Source organism: Aquila chrysaetos, chromosome Z (genome assembly GCF_900496995.4).
Source record: "Aquila chrysaetos chrysaetos chromosome Z, bAquChr1.4, whole genome shotgun sequence".
Classification (NCBI taxonomy): domain Eukaryota; kingdom Metazoa; phylum Chordata; class Aves; order Accipitriformes; family Accipitridae; genus Aquila; species Aquila chrysaetos.
The window spans coordinates 86,101,216-86,117,779 of record NC_044030.1 but is presented as its reverse complement, the minus strand read 5'-3'; the positions used below and the strand labels follow the sequence as shown (position 1 = coordinate 86,117,779).

At 42.6% G+C, this 16,564-nt stretch overlaps 1 protein-coding gene across 4 annotated transcripts in view; it reads right to left on the bottom strand.

Annotated features, from left to right (window-relative positions):
* DCC (DCC netrin 1 receptor) overlaps positions 1-16,564 on the bottom strand; it is a 573,034-nt gene that overhangs the window by 173,640 nt on the left and 382,830 nt on the right. For 2 of the 4 annotated variants that reach the window (XM_030005494.1, XM_041121032.1), the window contains exon 8: positions 3,182-3,422. In XM_030005494.1, coding sequence (XP_029861354.1) covers positions 3,182-3,422 — 241 coding nt within the window. The remainder of the gene's footprint in view (positions 1-3,181; positions 3,423-16,564) is intronic. The other 2 variants (XM_030005495.1, XM_041121033.1) reach the window with 1 other exon arrangement.

Here is a 16,564-nt window from a genome sequence, read left to right as displayed (position 1 = left end):
TTGGCTCTTTATTTATTTCCTAATAGATTTAAGGTTTGTTTTATCCTTTTCTGAGAAACATGCCTTTTAACTTTAAGTGCTCTTTCCAATCATCCTTATCAGCAAGCAAACCCATTTGATCCCACGCAGGATGCCCAGCTGAGCATGAAGATTAAAGAGCATCCCATCAGAAGGGCTCTGGTGATTACGCTACGGCAATAAGTGCAATCACTTCCAAAAGGGGTTTCTTTGAAAGGGCTGAGCTGAAAAACCCTTATGAGAGAGTTCAAAACACGGGAGGCTGTTTTTCCGGACGGTCTCTGAAATGGCCGTGCGCCCTGTGTGTCGTGTTGGCCGCGGTGATGCTGCCAGATGTCACGCAAATCCTCCCTGCTCTCGAACCCAGGAAGATCGCCTTACTCCAGACTTACAGTAATTTCTCTGACAATTCCTTTGCATCCCTGAGGTTAATGTCAAATCCAATACTTATTTTCATAAACAGAAAAATAGCTCTTTTGTAAAAATAACGTGTAAACAATAAACAACTCAAAAATTCCATGGAAGCTTTTTCCTTAAAGGAAAACTACATCAATTTTATCTCACAGTTTGTCTGAAAGTTTGCAAGGCTACAGGTGCATATTCAAAAGTTAAAATACCACCTCCAGTTTACGAGTCTCTTGCTGGCAGGAACATAATAGAATATTTATTTTGTCTATTTATTTGTTTAGTTATTTTAACACAGAGCCCACAGTCTTCTGCAGAAGACTCTTTAACAAGGCGTGCATCTAGTTGGGAATGGGACTAAGGCACCCTTCTGGGACTCAGGACTTTGAGCAGCAACATGGAAATTCTGGAAGAAACATTTTGAAGTATAAGGGAATCTGGGGTGAGCTCTCTTTACATCTTTTTTAATCTCAGAAACACCATTGTTTAAAGGCCTTATATAAGAACATTAGTATTTTCACTTCACTGCTGAACTAAAAGGCTGAGTTAGAATACGACTGAGTCCAGTTGTGTGTGGCAGCTCTGACATTTTTAAGACAGTTAAAATAAATTAGATGCGATTACAACAGTGCCCTCCGGCATTGCCCTGACATGGGCACTTCATGCCCATCAACAAATCTCAGTGCACTTTATAAACAAAAGGAGATGAGAATCCCCATGCACAGATGCACAGCACAGGACCCTGCTCCATTATTACTGGTGGCGATGGCTGCAGACAAATGTTAGGACCCAGATGTGCAAAAATATTTGATTCAGTCGTGTGAACCCCGATTTGGTACCCAAACAGGGGGCGACAAGGGAGCCGCTGCGCATCCTCACTTCCCGCTGAACTCCTTCATCGCTCTTTTTGCATCAGTTACTTTTCTAAGGCCAATTAATACCCTCCCCAAGTGCCTTACAACCTTCAGTATAACCCTTCCTGACGCTCCAGTGAGGCGTCGTTCTCATTTCATACGCACTAGTCACAACTGGAGACTCGATCTGATGCAGGATCGGAGCCCTGACCCTCTGTCTCACCCTGCTCCTGTCTCTTGCTCTCTGCTCACAGTCAGGCTCAGAGGGATTTGTGGAAGGTGAGATGCCCGTGTCCGACCTGTGACCCAAACCCAACAAGCCTGGCTCCTACCCTGTGTTTTTGCCACAAACTCGCCCCCCTGCCTACGTGCCGTTTATCCCACAAGTGACACCCTGCTGCAGAAGATGCTTGCCTGCAGCACTGGCCTCAGAAATGCCAACTTGAATTCAAGAGCTTTCTTTCAGAGAGAGAGAGTGTGTTTCACACTCTCATCCCAAGTGCTTTGGGTGTTGTGTCCTTTCAGGCTGCTCAGCTGGACCAGATGGATACACATCTCTAGGAGCATCTGCCTCTTGCAGCAGGTACTGCTGCTGTAGCTATCAATGTCTACAAGCATTGAAACAAATTAAAAACCAAACCCTTATATATAGAATCATAGAGTCCTTTAGGTTGGAAAGGACCTTTAAGATCATCAAGTCCAACCATTAACCTAACACTGCCAAGTCCACCACTAAACTATGTCCCTAAGCGCCACGTCATACGTCTTTTAAGTACTTCCAGGGATGGTGACTCCACCACTTCCCTGGGCAGCTTGCTCCAGTGCTTTGACAACCTTTTCAGTGAAGAAATGGCTATATAGCTATAAAAGAAAGCTGGACCTTGTTGGAGATTAAGATGAGAAGCTTGCAAATGTCCAGCTGGGGCAGGAAATTTTGCCTGCAAGATCAAGTCCCTTCGGATGAAGGATGAGCTCACTTTGATAACTGTGGAGTCCCACTTCTTTAGCTCTCATGAATCCAATACACGTCTGCTCATTTTTCAATTAAATATAGGTTCGTATTCAAGTCCCCTCAGAAGCCGAGCTGCCATCAGCACCCACACAAGTACTAGTCACCAGCCGGCAGCTGAAGTGTATCGTAAGTGCAGTGAAATACAGGACAGGATACTTCAAGTGAGTTCTTCATAATGATGTACAGGAAGAGAAAAACACAAGATTTTTCTCAGGCATATAATCATTTATGAAGTTAGGAAAATAAAACAAACCCCAAGTAAATACGCAGTACCTTTTCGAGTGTGAAATGAACATACACGATGAGGAATCATGCAAACGCCAAACAATCTATAGTGCCATTATCACAGAAGAGCTCTCTGCTCTGCAGCTCTAACCCACGAGGCTATAACGGCCCAGGCTGGTCCATTGTATTTACAATCACGTAAAATCTTTGCAACCCACTCCCTGGCTGTTTTCAAGGTCTTAAACCATTTGCACTGCTCTAAAAGCAGTCCTTCTCTCCGGCTGATTAGGGCTCAACAAATTCAGCTCTCCCAGCGATGCAAAGAACACTTGAGCCTGTGTCTTCAGAGGAAGATGAAAGGTAAAATATGGAGCTAACAATACTTTACGTTAGACGGTCAAGTAATAGCTGGAGGAGGTAAGATCCATAGACATCACTGTCAACGCAAATGGCCCTTCGTGCCAAGACAATGAGCGCTGTTATATAAATGTTGATATGTCGTCTATAAAACTATACGGCAATGAAAGGCATTTCTAGCTTCACGCTTCTTTTACCACGGGGAGAAGAACACAAGGTTGAGAACCATTTGCAAGATACTTGTGAAGACCTCAGGCCCTCGTAGGGCTATCCCCCAACCACAGGAGACCCACGGTCCGTTGACACCTACCTGTTGACGCCATCCCTGGAGAAGAAGACCGTGTACGTCTGGACGCTGCCTCTGGCTTCTGCGGGTGGGCGCCAGCTGAGACGGACAAATCGGCTGGAGACCAAAACAGGGACCACATCTCGGGGGGCAGAGGGGAGGACACTGGAACTTGGGACAGCTGGAGGGGAAGGAGAGGAGTCAGTCAGAGAGGCCGGTGGCACGGGGGTATCAGGGCGGGCGGGAGGTGCCGTGGTGGTCACAGCTGAGGTGTTAGGGAACAAAGGGCCAAGGTGGCATGGAATAAGCGTGAATAAAATGACAGGGGATGAGAGAGAGAGAAAAAAAAAAACTAACGGTAAAATCGCACCTTAAAATACACCGTCCTGAACCATCGTCTAAAGCGAACAGCAACACGCAAAACTCGAGTAGGCTAATTCCATGGGATAACTGGAAATTATTTCTTGCCCGAGCGATCGGTACGACACGTTCCTTTGTTCACTCCTATTTCACTGGTTTTGTCTCTTGTGCCCCAAGCAGCAGAAGTATTTAACCTCATAAGCAAGCAGTAACTGACCACTCAAAGCCCGAAGCCTACGAACCGATGGGTTTGGGAAGAGCAGAAACTAAGTAGGGTGCTTCAGCACACGACTTATTAGATAATTGCATCGAAGTGGGATAAAACGAAAAGAAAAAAGACAGTGAAACTTGATATCAACACTGTTCCTCATGGAAAAGTGTTCAGACTATGTGCAGAACCAAGAAATGCCTAAACTGCAGATTCAAGCAGTAAAATTCATTTTAGAACAGCACTTATTTATAGAGTTTAAGGGTTTGGTTGTTGCCCACCAAATCTATGTGAAAGCTGGCCTGCCAACATAAATAAATAAAAATATTTATTTTTTTTTAACAGCACTTTAAATGATAAGCTGCCTCCTGATTTAGCACATGCACCTTATGGAGGACCCACAGTCACCTAACCTTCTCCGAGAGCAAACATGATGTATAAGGTCCGATTTCATGGGCCACACCGGCCCTGAAAAGCAGGTTTTCACCATTGGTATCGAACCAAAAAGCAATTTATTTTTCTTCATTCTTGCCAATCTTTTTTGGTCAGTCCCCATGCATATATTGTGAACTATATTAGTAGCATTAATTTACTGTGAGAACATTAATAGTGTTGTATTATCTAAAGAGCTTATGAAGAACAGCTTTATGTAAAAAGCATGACGCTCACTGAATACTAGCTTAGCATTTTCCGATATTATCCCTAAATTATTATTAAAAGCCATTAATATTGCTATTATTAATAACAAACATTATTACCTCTTACTTATTGTGATCAATCCAAAACCAGAGAGAATTAGGGAATTTCCCAGTGGCATTTCCAGAGTAATGATGTGTTGAAAGAAAATAATAAGCCATAGTCTCAGCTCTTTTGGCTGCAAAGTTGTGATCCATTATTTGCACTGAGATTGTGTTTAGCGTCCTTAGTCATGGGCCACTGATCTAAATAATGTGCAAACACGAGGCTAAAGTATAATTCTGTGTACATTTATATTACGACGAGGCGACTATTTTGCTTCGTGGTCAGAGCAAGCAGATTTGGGTTTCTGGTCTATCCTATATGTTGACTCATGTATTATAAGTGTAAGTGCATTGTCGTCTTCTAAAGAGGGCTGCGGTAGGTAAACACCTCTACAGAAGTACCAAGGGCAAGATTGGAAAAAAAAAAAAAACCAAACCACACAGACAAACCTGCGAGGCTTTTCCAGTTGAGTTCTGGTACTTAAAACACAGCAATTCAGAAACATCCCCATTATTAACTACTTTGGCACCTGAGGGGCTGTAGAAACTCTGAGTTTTCCCCCGAAACACCCCAGTCCATGGCTCCTCCACCAAATATCCGTCCTCCTGGTAGAGCACGGCAGTCTGCCACCTCTCTTCCATCAAATCCCGTTTAGTATTCAGAAACTTGCGCTATGGTCAGCCCCGAGTCCAGACACGTACATTTAGGTGACTATGCGTACGTGACTACATATATATGGGTGTCTAGTCTCCCCCCATAGAAAATGAGGGCATCTACCCAACACAGGTAATTGAGCCCATAGAGCTACTCAAACTACCAAACAGCGTCTACCTTTAAACATGCTGAATAAGTATCTAAAATCTAGAGGCGAATCCATACCCTTCGTGACCTCATGCCTGTGGATGCGGCGGCGGCTGACCTGTTAGGTGTCAACTTATTGAAATAACAGCGAAAAAATGAGGCGAAAAGCGGCAAGATTGGGACCGAAGCTCCAGTCCACTAAGCATGTATTTTACTCTGGCTTTCAGTAAACTGTGTAGAGCTATCACTGACAAAAGCAATTTCACTTTTATTGTTGCTAGCAGTGAATAGCAAACATATACAGTAGAATAGTACAATACAGCGAGACATATAACCTGAAATTATCTCAGCAAGTAATGTCTGAAATCCTTCAATCTTTCATATGACTACACAAGATCAATCCACCATTGGTTAAACCATCTTCATCAGAGTCTGACAGGCTCCGATTTTAGCCTGATGTGGTTTATATTAACTCCTCATGAAGTGCATCTTTCTGTGCTCTTGTGGCAGTGTGAATTATCATCTAGCTCTGTACAAAGCGAGCATAAAACTGGATTGATTCATTTTCCGTAAGTGTAAATGACTATACAATCAACAGAGAAGGTCTGAATACAGGCCTGATAGGAACTGATCTTTGTGTTTCCATTTCGGAAGCCAGATGGAGCACCTCAAATTCAGAACCAACCCCCCTGTTATTTTTAATCCAGAATCAGCTGTGATTTGGGGGACCTTATTATTATTTTGCCAGTAGGACCTGTCTTTGCACTCCTAAAGCAAATGTTCTTCAAAAATGCAGAAATATGTTTGGTGTAGATGTCCGGGACCTGCTTGTTTACAGCCTTTATTGGTAAAATACAGACCAGTCAGAAAACATGCACAATTTAGGGGTTTTAAAACAACTAAAAGCGTAACATCGTGCGTGACATCCCCTTTCACCACTGCTTCCCACACACAGCAGTCATGGGCTGTTTCTAATTAAAAATAATAGGAATACAAGACCTAGTTCACAGAGACGGGGCGGGGTTAATACTTTTCACAAGTTGGCTTGGTTTCTGGTTTTTTTTAACATATATGTGCACGTCTACAGGCAGGTGGGGAGAGGAGATCCTGTCAGCAGCAGCTGTCTACCCTTTCAATGCTGTTTGTAAAGACCAGCAAAAGCTTATGTGGGATATACAAGAAGAGATGATGAATGAATGAAAAAAACCCTAACAACCTTGTAATTATATCCCACAAGGGATTTGGTATCAAGAAGATATAACATTATTATTGCTAAGCAGAGGTGGCAATAGATGGCATGGGTTTATTCATGAGCCTCTCCTGGTAAAAGACATGGGTACAAATGCTCTAAATCTGAGTTATAAAACATCTCATGTTCTCACTTGAGTGCTCACAGGGACTATATATATATACACACACACACACACACCCCGCTCTGGAAACTATATATAGCTAGATAGATATATACACACACACCCCGCTCCAGACCTCAGCACAGTTTTTGTACCTCTGTACAAAAAAAAAATATTCATTTGCTTTTTTAAAAAAAAAAAAAAAAAAAAAAAAAGAAAAAAACAAAACGTACTTACCAAGTTGACAGAAAAGGGAAAGAAGTTTAAGGAAAAAAGTTGTAAGTTTAAGATGAAAAATAAGTTGAGAAGTTACTGTGCATACAGAAAATATTGCTCTTCGATGTCAGTAATATTGATATAAACGCTATCCTGGTAATCTGCATTGAGGCACAAGTTCTGAACTGAGAAAGATGGGTGTGACTTTTCTGCTACTGAGAAAGATGAGTTTGACTTTTCTGCTACGAGAAAGATGAGTTTGACTTTTCTGCTTTTAAAGCAATTAATATGTGCACGTTTTTAGTCATCGTGTTTAATTCACATAGAAAATTTAAGCCTGTTATACACATAACATGTTGCCACATGCCTAAATTAAAAATTACACTCATTTTTCAGGGGGATAAATTAATACAGAAAGAGATTGGGCTATATATAGGATCTATCTATATATCAAAAAAAGTGTTGATTTTCATGACGCTATCCATTTAGCGTTGTTTTTTTTTAAAATTATAACCTTACCTAAGCGAAGACTATTCAAGCAATTGCCACTGTTTTACACTTAGAGTCTGTTAAAATAAGAACATCTATTATAGGCTATCTATACTTTTAAAATACTGTAAATTAGAGCTTGCTGATAAGATTTGAAACTTGATACTTTTTCAGCAAAAATGAGAAAACTATCACACTTGCAATCTTCAACCTCCTGCTGCAAATCACACTTTCCCTACATATCCCACGTACCCTGATGCCAAAATGACATTTCAAGACATCAAATGAAAATTTTCAGCCAAGACGCTACCTTAAAATATTTTTTATGCCTTCTAACAACTATTTCAATTCCTTAATTTGAATTTTTCTGAATATAGAGATGAATTTTTTATCTGTTTTCATTTTAAAAGACTTTTGAAAATTTCACTGAATGTATTTAAACATAAAAGGAACATTCATGCTTTAAGTTAAACATTTCATTTCAGAAAAAAAAAAAGATGTTTTATTCAAGTTAAAATGTAAACCTTTTGGATTAATTCAAGTCTCCTCCCCACTCTCCCCCACCATATTTTCCTTGGCTTTAGCACTTTAAATCAGTTATTCATACAGCATGAATTTCAAGTATGACATAAGAACATGAATCTGTTCTCATTTCCAAATCCTCAGTGTTAAAAGGAAAAGCAATTTACATGGAATTTTAATTCCAGAAATAATATCAAATACATGCTTATTGTCTGGTGTTGCTCAGTACGGCCATAGCCTGGTGAATCCAGTCTTTTGTTACACTTCTGCATTCAGAGAATTTAGTCTTTTTTTAATTTTTTTTTTTTATTCAGAACCTTTTTGACCCATCTTACACCTTCCGTAGAGCAAACTGTGAAAGTTATAAGTGAGAAAAAAAGCTCGCCGCAGGAATATCTGTAACTCAAGAGATGCTGCACATGTAACACCTAGCACCTGAAAAAGTGAGGCACTCTTCCAGTAAAATACCCTTAAATAGGAAGATCTATAATAGATATCAATTTTGGTGAATTCGTCATTTTTTAGAACAGAGACCCTTTTAAAAGAATCGTTCCCATTTCATTTTACAGAACGCCCTTTTATTTTAACAGGGCTATGCCATTAACTGGCAGAACTGCAGGCAGGCAGCTCAAGAAGCTCAGGGGTCGACAATCATTCCTGGGGGAAAACCTCAGAGACGGTTTACAGATCCACGGCTGGCACCCCCATGGCAACAATGGACTAAAAAAATAAATTAAAATTTTTATTAAATTTTTAAAAGGGGATTCAAAAAACCTCCTAATTTGTGTTCTTGAAAAAAATAAAAATCAATCTTCACGTACATTAGAGAAAGAAATAGAACAACTCTAAACAAAACAAAGTTGGGGTGTAGAGCATGAGTTGCCTTATTTTACCTTGCACTGGCTATCACACAACTACAAATTTGCAATTATATTAAACTTGTAACAGATCACTAATTGTTTCCAATTTAATGACCACACCGAGGATCTGCAGTTGAGAGGAGCTGTATTTTTACATGGTGTTACTTTAACACTGGAAGATTCATTTTTTATGCACTCGGAATATAAAAGCAATCCATGACTTGCACATCCCAGATACCCTCAAGAGCAAGCTGGGAAAGTAACCAGGAGCTGTTTTGCTCCAGATCGAGGAAAACAACCAAGGACGGAGGGTTTGTGCCACTAAAAAGCGTGGTTTCGGTATGAGGACGTACCCTTTGATGTAGGGATCCTGGAGCCTGAAGCCCCTCTGTCTGGAGGCATCACCCACGCTAAGCCATCAAGCACGTGCCTTGAGAGGGGAATGCAAGGAAAAATTCTGCATTTCACATGGGTAGTTAAAAATTCCATCTGAAATTTCATGATGAAACGATGGATTTCACCACCCATCCTCCAGGCCGCTTCTAAAACCCAATGCTAACGTGCAGTGGGAAGACGTTCCCCAGGAAAGCCCTGGGACGTGGATCCAGGAGCTCTCATCGTCCCACATTAAGTGATTAAATGGGTGAGAACTGGTGAAACAGAGAAACAAGAACCAAATTAATCACAGTGTTTTGGTCTGATCATGAAATAATTAAATTTTGGTCTTGTTTCCAACAGCTACGAAAAAAGCAGATGTTCTATCAGATAACCTTTACAGAGATATGAAATAGGTGTAATTTGCTGTCCCAAATAAGTATCAGATTGGACAAGTTACTGGTAGCTCATTACTTAAGGTCAAACAAAATGCTCCTTTCTGCACAAGCAACTCCTATTACCTTTCCTGGGGACCACTTACACAATTCGTCCTTTCCAGTTTCCATCCAGCCAATTCATCATACAACACAGTTTCAAAGCATCACATTCAAAAAGCATTTCTTCAGGCGTTGTGTGCTCAAATCCATCCTCCAAACGCCAGCAGAGATCACGTTGGCACAGCTCATATGCGAGTGCGCCCATCTACACTTGATGTGTTCACACACATCAGGTTTTACCAACGACACGGAGCACATGCCAGGATGTCAGGGTACATCAGCATATGTTTAGAGATTTTCAGCCCATATGCAGTGATACTAATTTACCAAATAAAAGATCTGTCCTCGTTGCCATACATACTTCCTCCCTTCTGGCTTCTTGCACAGTAATTCATTATTACTTGGTGCCATAATGATGTTCTTAGAAACAAGTCATGCAGTACTAATTTTTATTATGCCTCTTTTATGACATTACGAACCTTGCTATAAATCACTGAAGTTCATGTGTGTCAACAACGCCTGATGTTACTGTACGAGGAATTCACTTCTGACTCAGCACCTCGCAGGATTAGGCCAATAGCGCTTTGGAAACGGCACGTACATATCTGAAATACAAAATCTCACAGAGACGGGGGAGATTTTGATAGTTTCACCCTATGCAATAACAACCACATCAGAAGCTAAATACACATGAGCGCTTCTCTTTTCTCTCCAGCCTCATTTTCTCAAATAGAGGCGAGAGAGGTGTACGGAAGGATAACAGCTTTAATTGCCGAGTTGCGATAGTGGGAGGAAGGAGGCTAGTTATCTGCTAAACGGCGTGACCTGAAACCAGTAAACGGGGACACCTCCACGAAAAGCAAGCCAGTGCATCTCCTCCTACACGCTCCTTTTGATAGGGAGGTGCTGCTCACGCTCACAGAGGAGCACGCAGGATCTGCCCCCAGGATGGAGCATGAGATTCTGCAGCTGCAACCACAGTTAGTGAAGGAAAAAATGCCCAGAGGGCCCCGCCACAAAACCCAGCACCAACAGACCCTTCCCCAGCCCCGTGGAACTCAGGATATCTGAACTGCCCTCTAGCCTACCCCTGCAAACCAGCCGTGCTATTCTATTTTATTTTCTGCTCACCGCTGCAACACCTGACCACCTTTCAGTAGCAGGTGGAAAACCAAGATGAACGCGCATCACACGTTTTACTCTTTCAACCTCCAGCCCTGTTTTGTGCGTAGACAGGCACTGGAAGGAAGACAGAGGAAGAAGACGACCACATTGCACCTTCACTTCTCCCGGAGAAGAGTCAGCAGCTTTCATTTCTTCCTCCTTTTCCATGGGGAGAGACCCTCAAGGGGTGACAAAGGCATATGGAAGAGAAGGATAAATGGCTGGGAAACGGGATGCCTGCTGCAAGATCTGAAAGCTGAGGTGTGCTGGGGTGGGGAGCAAGGAGAGAGGTCAGGAGGAAAGCCCAGGGAAGAGCACGTGTTGGGTGGACAGAGAGGCAAAAGGGTAAGGTCAGACTGAAGAAGGCTACAATAACTAGCAAAGGAATAGCTCAGGTTAAAATATAATTTGTCTGGATCCCCTGTAAGAGTCAAAAGATGTGCCGTCTGTGTTTACTTTGAAATTCAGCAGCGCAACACAGAACTACAAGACCCCATAATTCCAATTAATCCAGGGCAGCTTTGCCCAACAGTTATACTGAAAGTTATTTTAAGGAAGATGTCACCCAGACCCTTATCTGCTGTTAAACGTGCAAAACAGTACCTTGTAGAACTCTGGGCCCTTTGGGGAGTTAAGAATTATTTGAACCTGTAGCAGGACATAGGCAAGAAAGGCAAGGCAAAGAGCTTTGCGCAGGGGCCAAAAGGAGGAGAGCATCTACGGAGATGATGGTGTTTGCATTGACACAGTAAAGCTGCTTGATCAGAGTTAGAAGAAAGTGATTTTATTTTTCTCAGATCATTAGCTGTTGTCACCTAAGAGCTACTCTATGCAAAAAACCGCGCTGGGTCAAGGCAATGAAGATGAAGTCCTGCTGACCGAGATCTAAGGACGCTGGGTGTGAATTGGTGCCTGGCACCGCTGTTCCAGCAAAGTTCCAGGTGTGACTGCAGCTCCGCCAGAAAAGGAGACATTGTAGTGGTTTCACTTATTTTTGGAGAGCTGGTGCTCCCCAGGCTGGCAGCTGTAGCCCCCCATGGACACACACTACATCCACGCACGATCACTCCTGTGCCAGCAAAGCAACAGCACTCTTAGCACAGGCACGGCCACTACCCACTGTTTTATTGTAAAAGTACACCTACAAATGATACAAACTACTTTCATATCATTTCTTTAACTGCAGGAAATCTGAGATATTTCCATTTTCATACCTGAGCTTGTTTCAGACACAGCTTGGCCAGCAGTTGTCGAAGGGACACTCAGACAGGCTGGTATGTGCACACACTTCTCTCTTCCCGTGCATGTGAAAGGCACGCCTGTATGCAAATCTGTCTGCATATTATATTCCATTTCTTTCCTTTTACAGCTGTGAAAATTGCTATTCACATTTTAAAAAAAAAATCAATGGCAAATACAGCCTTAATGGCTGCTTATGTTCATGCAATGAAGAGATCTTATTAGTTAACTGACACTACAGTGTAAAAAAAAAAAAAATTAAAAAAAAAAAAGAATCAGCAAACCCACCACTGATCAGCTCTCATGTTCAGAGAAAGCACTACTGCTCTCCCCCTTGGAGCTGTGAAGGCAGGGTTGGCGTCACCGCGCAGGTGACATCTGTCATCATCAATTAGTCACCAAGAAAAATGGGGGGGCGAGGGGCAATGGGCTGTTGATTGCAAGAAATTCAATCACCCACAAATGCTCCCGGAGGAAATGCTGGTCAGTTAATCTAGTCAGCCATCCCCGACCCACCGAACAATAGCTGCCGCCCACGGAAAAAGCCGAAATAAACTGAAGATTTTTAAAGCAGCCGAGGGACTTGGAAGGCATTTCATGGTCAAATACCAACAGTGTTAAACAGCAACCATAAATGTTGTCATCTGTGGTGTTCCAAATACAGCAGGAGAGCGCGCGCAAGTTCATTATTTTTGCAAGCGAAACTCAGTGGTGCAGCAGCTGTTTGTAGTAACGATAGGGAGAGTGGCTGGAAGGTCAACTATTTCCCACTGTTCGTGATCAGCTGCTTCTCCTCTTCTTCCTCCCTGTGACCATCAACAGCGTGCTGTGCGCGTGGCTTATTGCTTTTTAGCAAAAGTTTAACTTGCATTAAAACTGAGTCCTGAAGGGTTTCAAACTATTCAGGAATGTAACAAAGTTGAATAACAGTTTTTGCTGAGGGGAAAAAAAAACCAAAAAACCACATAATAGAGGGAAAATTTTGAAAGCCTCACAAACTGAGATGTTCTCATTCTGAGAAGTAACCATTTCTATAAAGGAACATTATGGTGTGTCTTAGCTTGTTCTCCCTGAAGCTTTCTGACTTTTGATTTTGAAGTATCTTCTCATTTTTAATATTGGGATTATATCTGAATCAAAACTGCACCCCCTTGTCTTTGTTCCTTAAAGCACCCTGAAAGAGCGTAAACTTGGAACACCTACCCGGGGGACCACAACTTGCTGCCACACTGGAGATTTAGGCACTCTGATGTCGGGCAAACTTTTCAGGGAGGCATACTATGTACTTTAAAATGTTTGCTCACACTTAGAGATGTCAGCCAAGACCCATCTGTCAATCTCTCTTTACCTCAAGTTATATTCCCAGTAGCATGTGGCCATACAAGTCCAACACTGAGCACCAACGAGACCTTCACAGGTCTTCAGTCAACCGCCATTTAAACATCTACAAAAGTAAAATCTCTGAATTATACTGAACACATACTCATTGCTGCTACTCAACTCCCGTAAGGAGAGCGGATAGACACACACAAGTCTCCAAGTCTTGACACGGTCAAGTCACGTGAAGCTTCAACTCACACACACTTTGGCAGCTCTCCCAGGGATGGAGCCTCCTCACCAAACCTGGCCAAGGCTGACAGCAGCATTTAAAGATTTGCTGCTGCCTTTAATATTTGGGCCAAACTCTTTGCTTTCAGAGAGAGTGGGACAAAACAGGTACCTCTGTGTCAATCAGGTATTTTACAGCCAATTTAAAAATAATAATTCCAAGCTAAGAATACCAAGTAAAGCAAAGCAACAAAATGCTTCAGCATCACTCTCTTCTCAACAGCATTTCCCCTAATGTGGTGGGTATCTGCTCAGTATTTTAGCTCTTGTGCTTTCTATTCCTTAAACACCTAATTCTTCTCAAATACTATGGAAAAAATTAGTCCTTTTCTGTAGCTCAGGCTTCCACCAAGCACATTAGTCCTTTTTTTTTTTTTTTTTTAATTTTATTGTAGTTCTCAGTGTTACTCAAAGTTTTGGCAGAAGGTGGCATATGTTACCTGATTTGTTCAGCAGATTATTTATCAAAATCACTGACAGGAGTGTGAATTTGTAGGGCCGCCATGCATGGCTAATGGGGATGCTTTTGAGGTGAACCTTTCTGCACCTTTCCTCCTCATCTGAAAAACGAAGAATTGTGAATCCAAGCGTGTTCATGGTAGTGCAGAGGTTCACACATTCTGGTAACAAGCACCAGAGAAAAGACCAGGGAAAAAATTAATAACACCACCTTGAAAGCAGTGTTTAACCAGCACAAAGGAAATAAGGAACAAGGAGACAAAGCTAAACCTAGTGAACAATACAAAACGTGGAGTTTTTCCACTACTGAAGCATCATCTTGTACTCGGTGAGAAGCTTTAGGACCTTACAATTGCAAGGGCAGCCATCAAGTGTTGGGGGGCCAACGCCAAGGTGTGCTTTGCAACAGCAGGCGTTTATCATACTTCACTAAAATACCTGGGGATAGCCCGGCAAACTGACCTCTCTCCACCAGAAGCAAAAACCATGCCATCATGGGGTAGCAGCCTGCAAGCTTGGGTTTTTTTTACTCCTAAAAATCAAATCAAATTTTCTTGCAACAACTCTTCCTAAATACGCAAGGGTTTGAAAGCTGGTACATGACAGAAATGGCTTCAAAGGAAAAAATGGAAAGACATTGGATTTCCCAGTCTTTTAAGTCACCTGCTTTTGGTAGGAAATCCCTGAATCAGCTACATGCTGCCTCCGTATGGGTGACCACACCAAGGTTCCAATGCCACGTGGGAACATCTCGGAGCATCTCCTTCAGCTGTCCCTCTCCTCCAGCGTATATCTGCTAAGGCTTAGCGCCTCAATTCCCTGGCTGTTTATTATTATTCTTTCCCTAACAAACTTTGCTCAGCCTCCTACTCATCTCTGTCTTGCAGAGGAGATGTATCATCACAACTCACTTTGGCAGCAACAAACCTGTTCGCAGACCCGGTTAACTAACACTGCTCAAGGAGCTGCTCCCCGTGATGAATCTGATCTTAACCAACCTCTACAGCACTCACTTCTACGGCTACACACCAGAATGAAGCGAGAAATAAATTAATCAAGCCTTTTACAGCAATTTTCCCAAGAAGGTATTTTCAGCTCCTCAACGGAACCATGGTCCGCAACACTTCTTAGGTGCCTCAATAACCTGCAAAAACCTGCCAACTGGTTTGCTGAGCATCTGCCATGTCTTGGCCACACAAAAACTAAGGGAAGAGCAAAGATGAACTCATGAACTGCTTTATTGCAAACGGTATTCATCTGCAAAGGACTGGTTTTGACCTGCACTGAAACCATCTGCATATCAACCACAGAGCCCAAACCAGAGACAGGAAAGAAGAATGACGGCTATGTAGTAAAGGTATTTTGCCTGGATTATAGGTGTCCCGGGTTCAACTGCTAGCTCAGCAAGATCTTCAGCATAACGTATAACATCTCTCTTGCACTGCTATTATCTTTTCGCATTTGCACAATGAAATAATCATGCTTATTTTTCATTTCTTTTTTATGACGTGAATTACAACATACAGCTTTCCGCAGGCAGGCAATAAAAAAAGCTCCCAAATCACTTAGCTTGAGACAGGAGTCAAGGTGTAAGTAAATTCAGTAATGTGAAGTGCTCAGATCTTATAAAAATGAAAGTATCAAAAGAGACTGATGAGGCTCTAAGAGGTCTTTTTCCATCTGCAATTGCCCAGGTGCCACAACTACTTTGCTCTTACCACTACCTTTTTCCTGACATCAGAATTACATCAATTCAGTCACTTTGAATTTCCTATTCGGCCCATCATTTTATTGTATGCTCTGTGTAAAATTGCATGAAATAAATGCTACCATCCGGCTCGAAAATAAACAAAGAGAAGAGAAACATCTGAGTCCAAATTTCCTGGAAAGTGCAAAGTGAGATTTTAAATAATCCGGACAGCTCTTGAACGCTTCCATTTTTTGCGAGGCATGTGCCACCACCTTCAGCGAGACACTGGGAGAGAACAGCAGAGGAACAGGGTCAGCCGGGACATCAGCCAACTCGCAGATGCACGGCCCACGGTGCAGCTCCAAAAGCTCCGCGTCCCCCAGATGTTTCCAGTGCTCGATAGCAAAGCTATATGGAGGGGTCCTGGAGGGACCCCCCCTCCCTTTCCCACAGCTGCCCACCACCCCGGGATGTGGGAACAGCTCAGCTCTCCCTCCTGCACCTCCAGGACTGACTCGGATGGTCCTTCTCTGCCCACCCGGCAGTTTCAAAGGGATTCAAAATCTTTGATCTTCGCCCTTTCTCTAAGCATTTTAAATTGCCCAACCGATAATAAATAACTAAAAAGGAGAGGAAGGACGGTGAGAGGCAGAGGCAGACAGATGGCCACCCAGATCAACAGACAGATGGTACACTCACATAACCCTTATTTCTTCAGCAGCCTAAACCAGCCTACAAGCCAGCAGTGAAAACCAGTTTTGAGGGCCAGCGCAGCCGTGACGGCGCAGAGGGCCGGGTGGCAATCTCGGCACAACGGTACATCAGC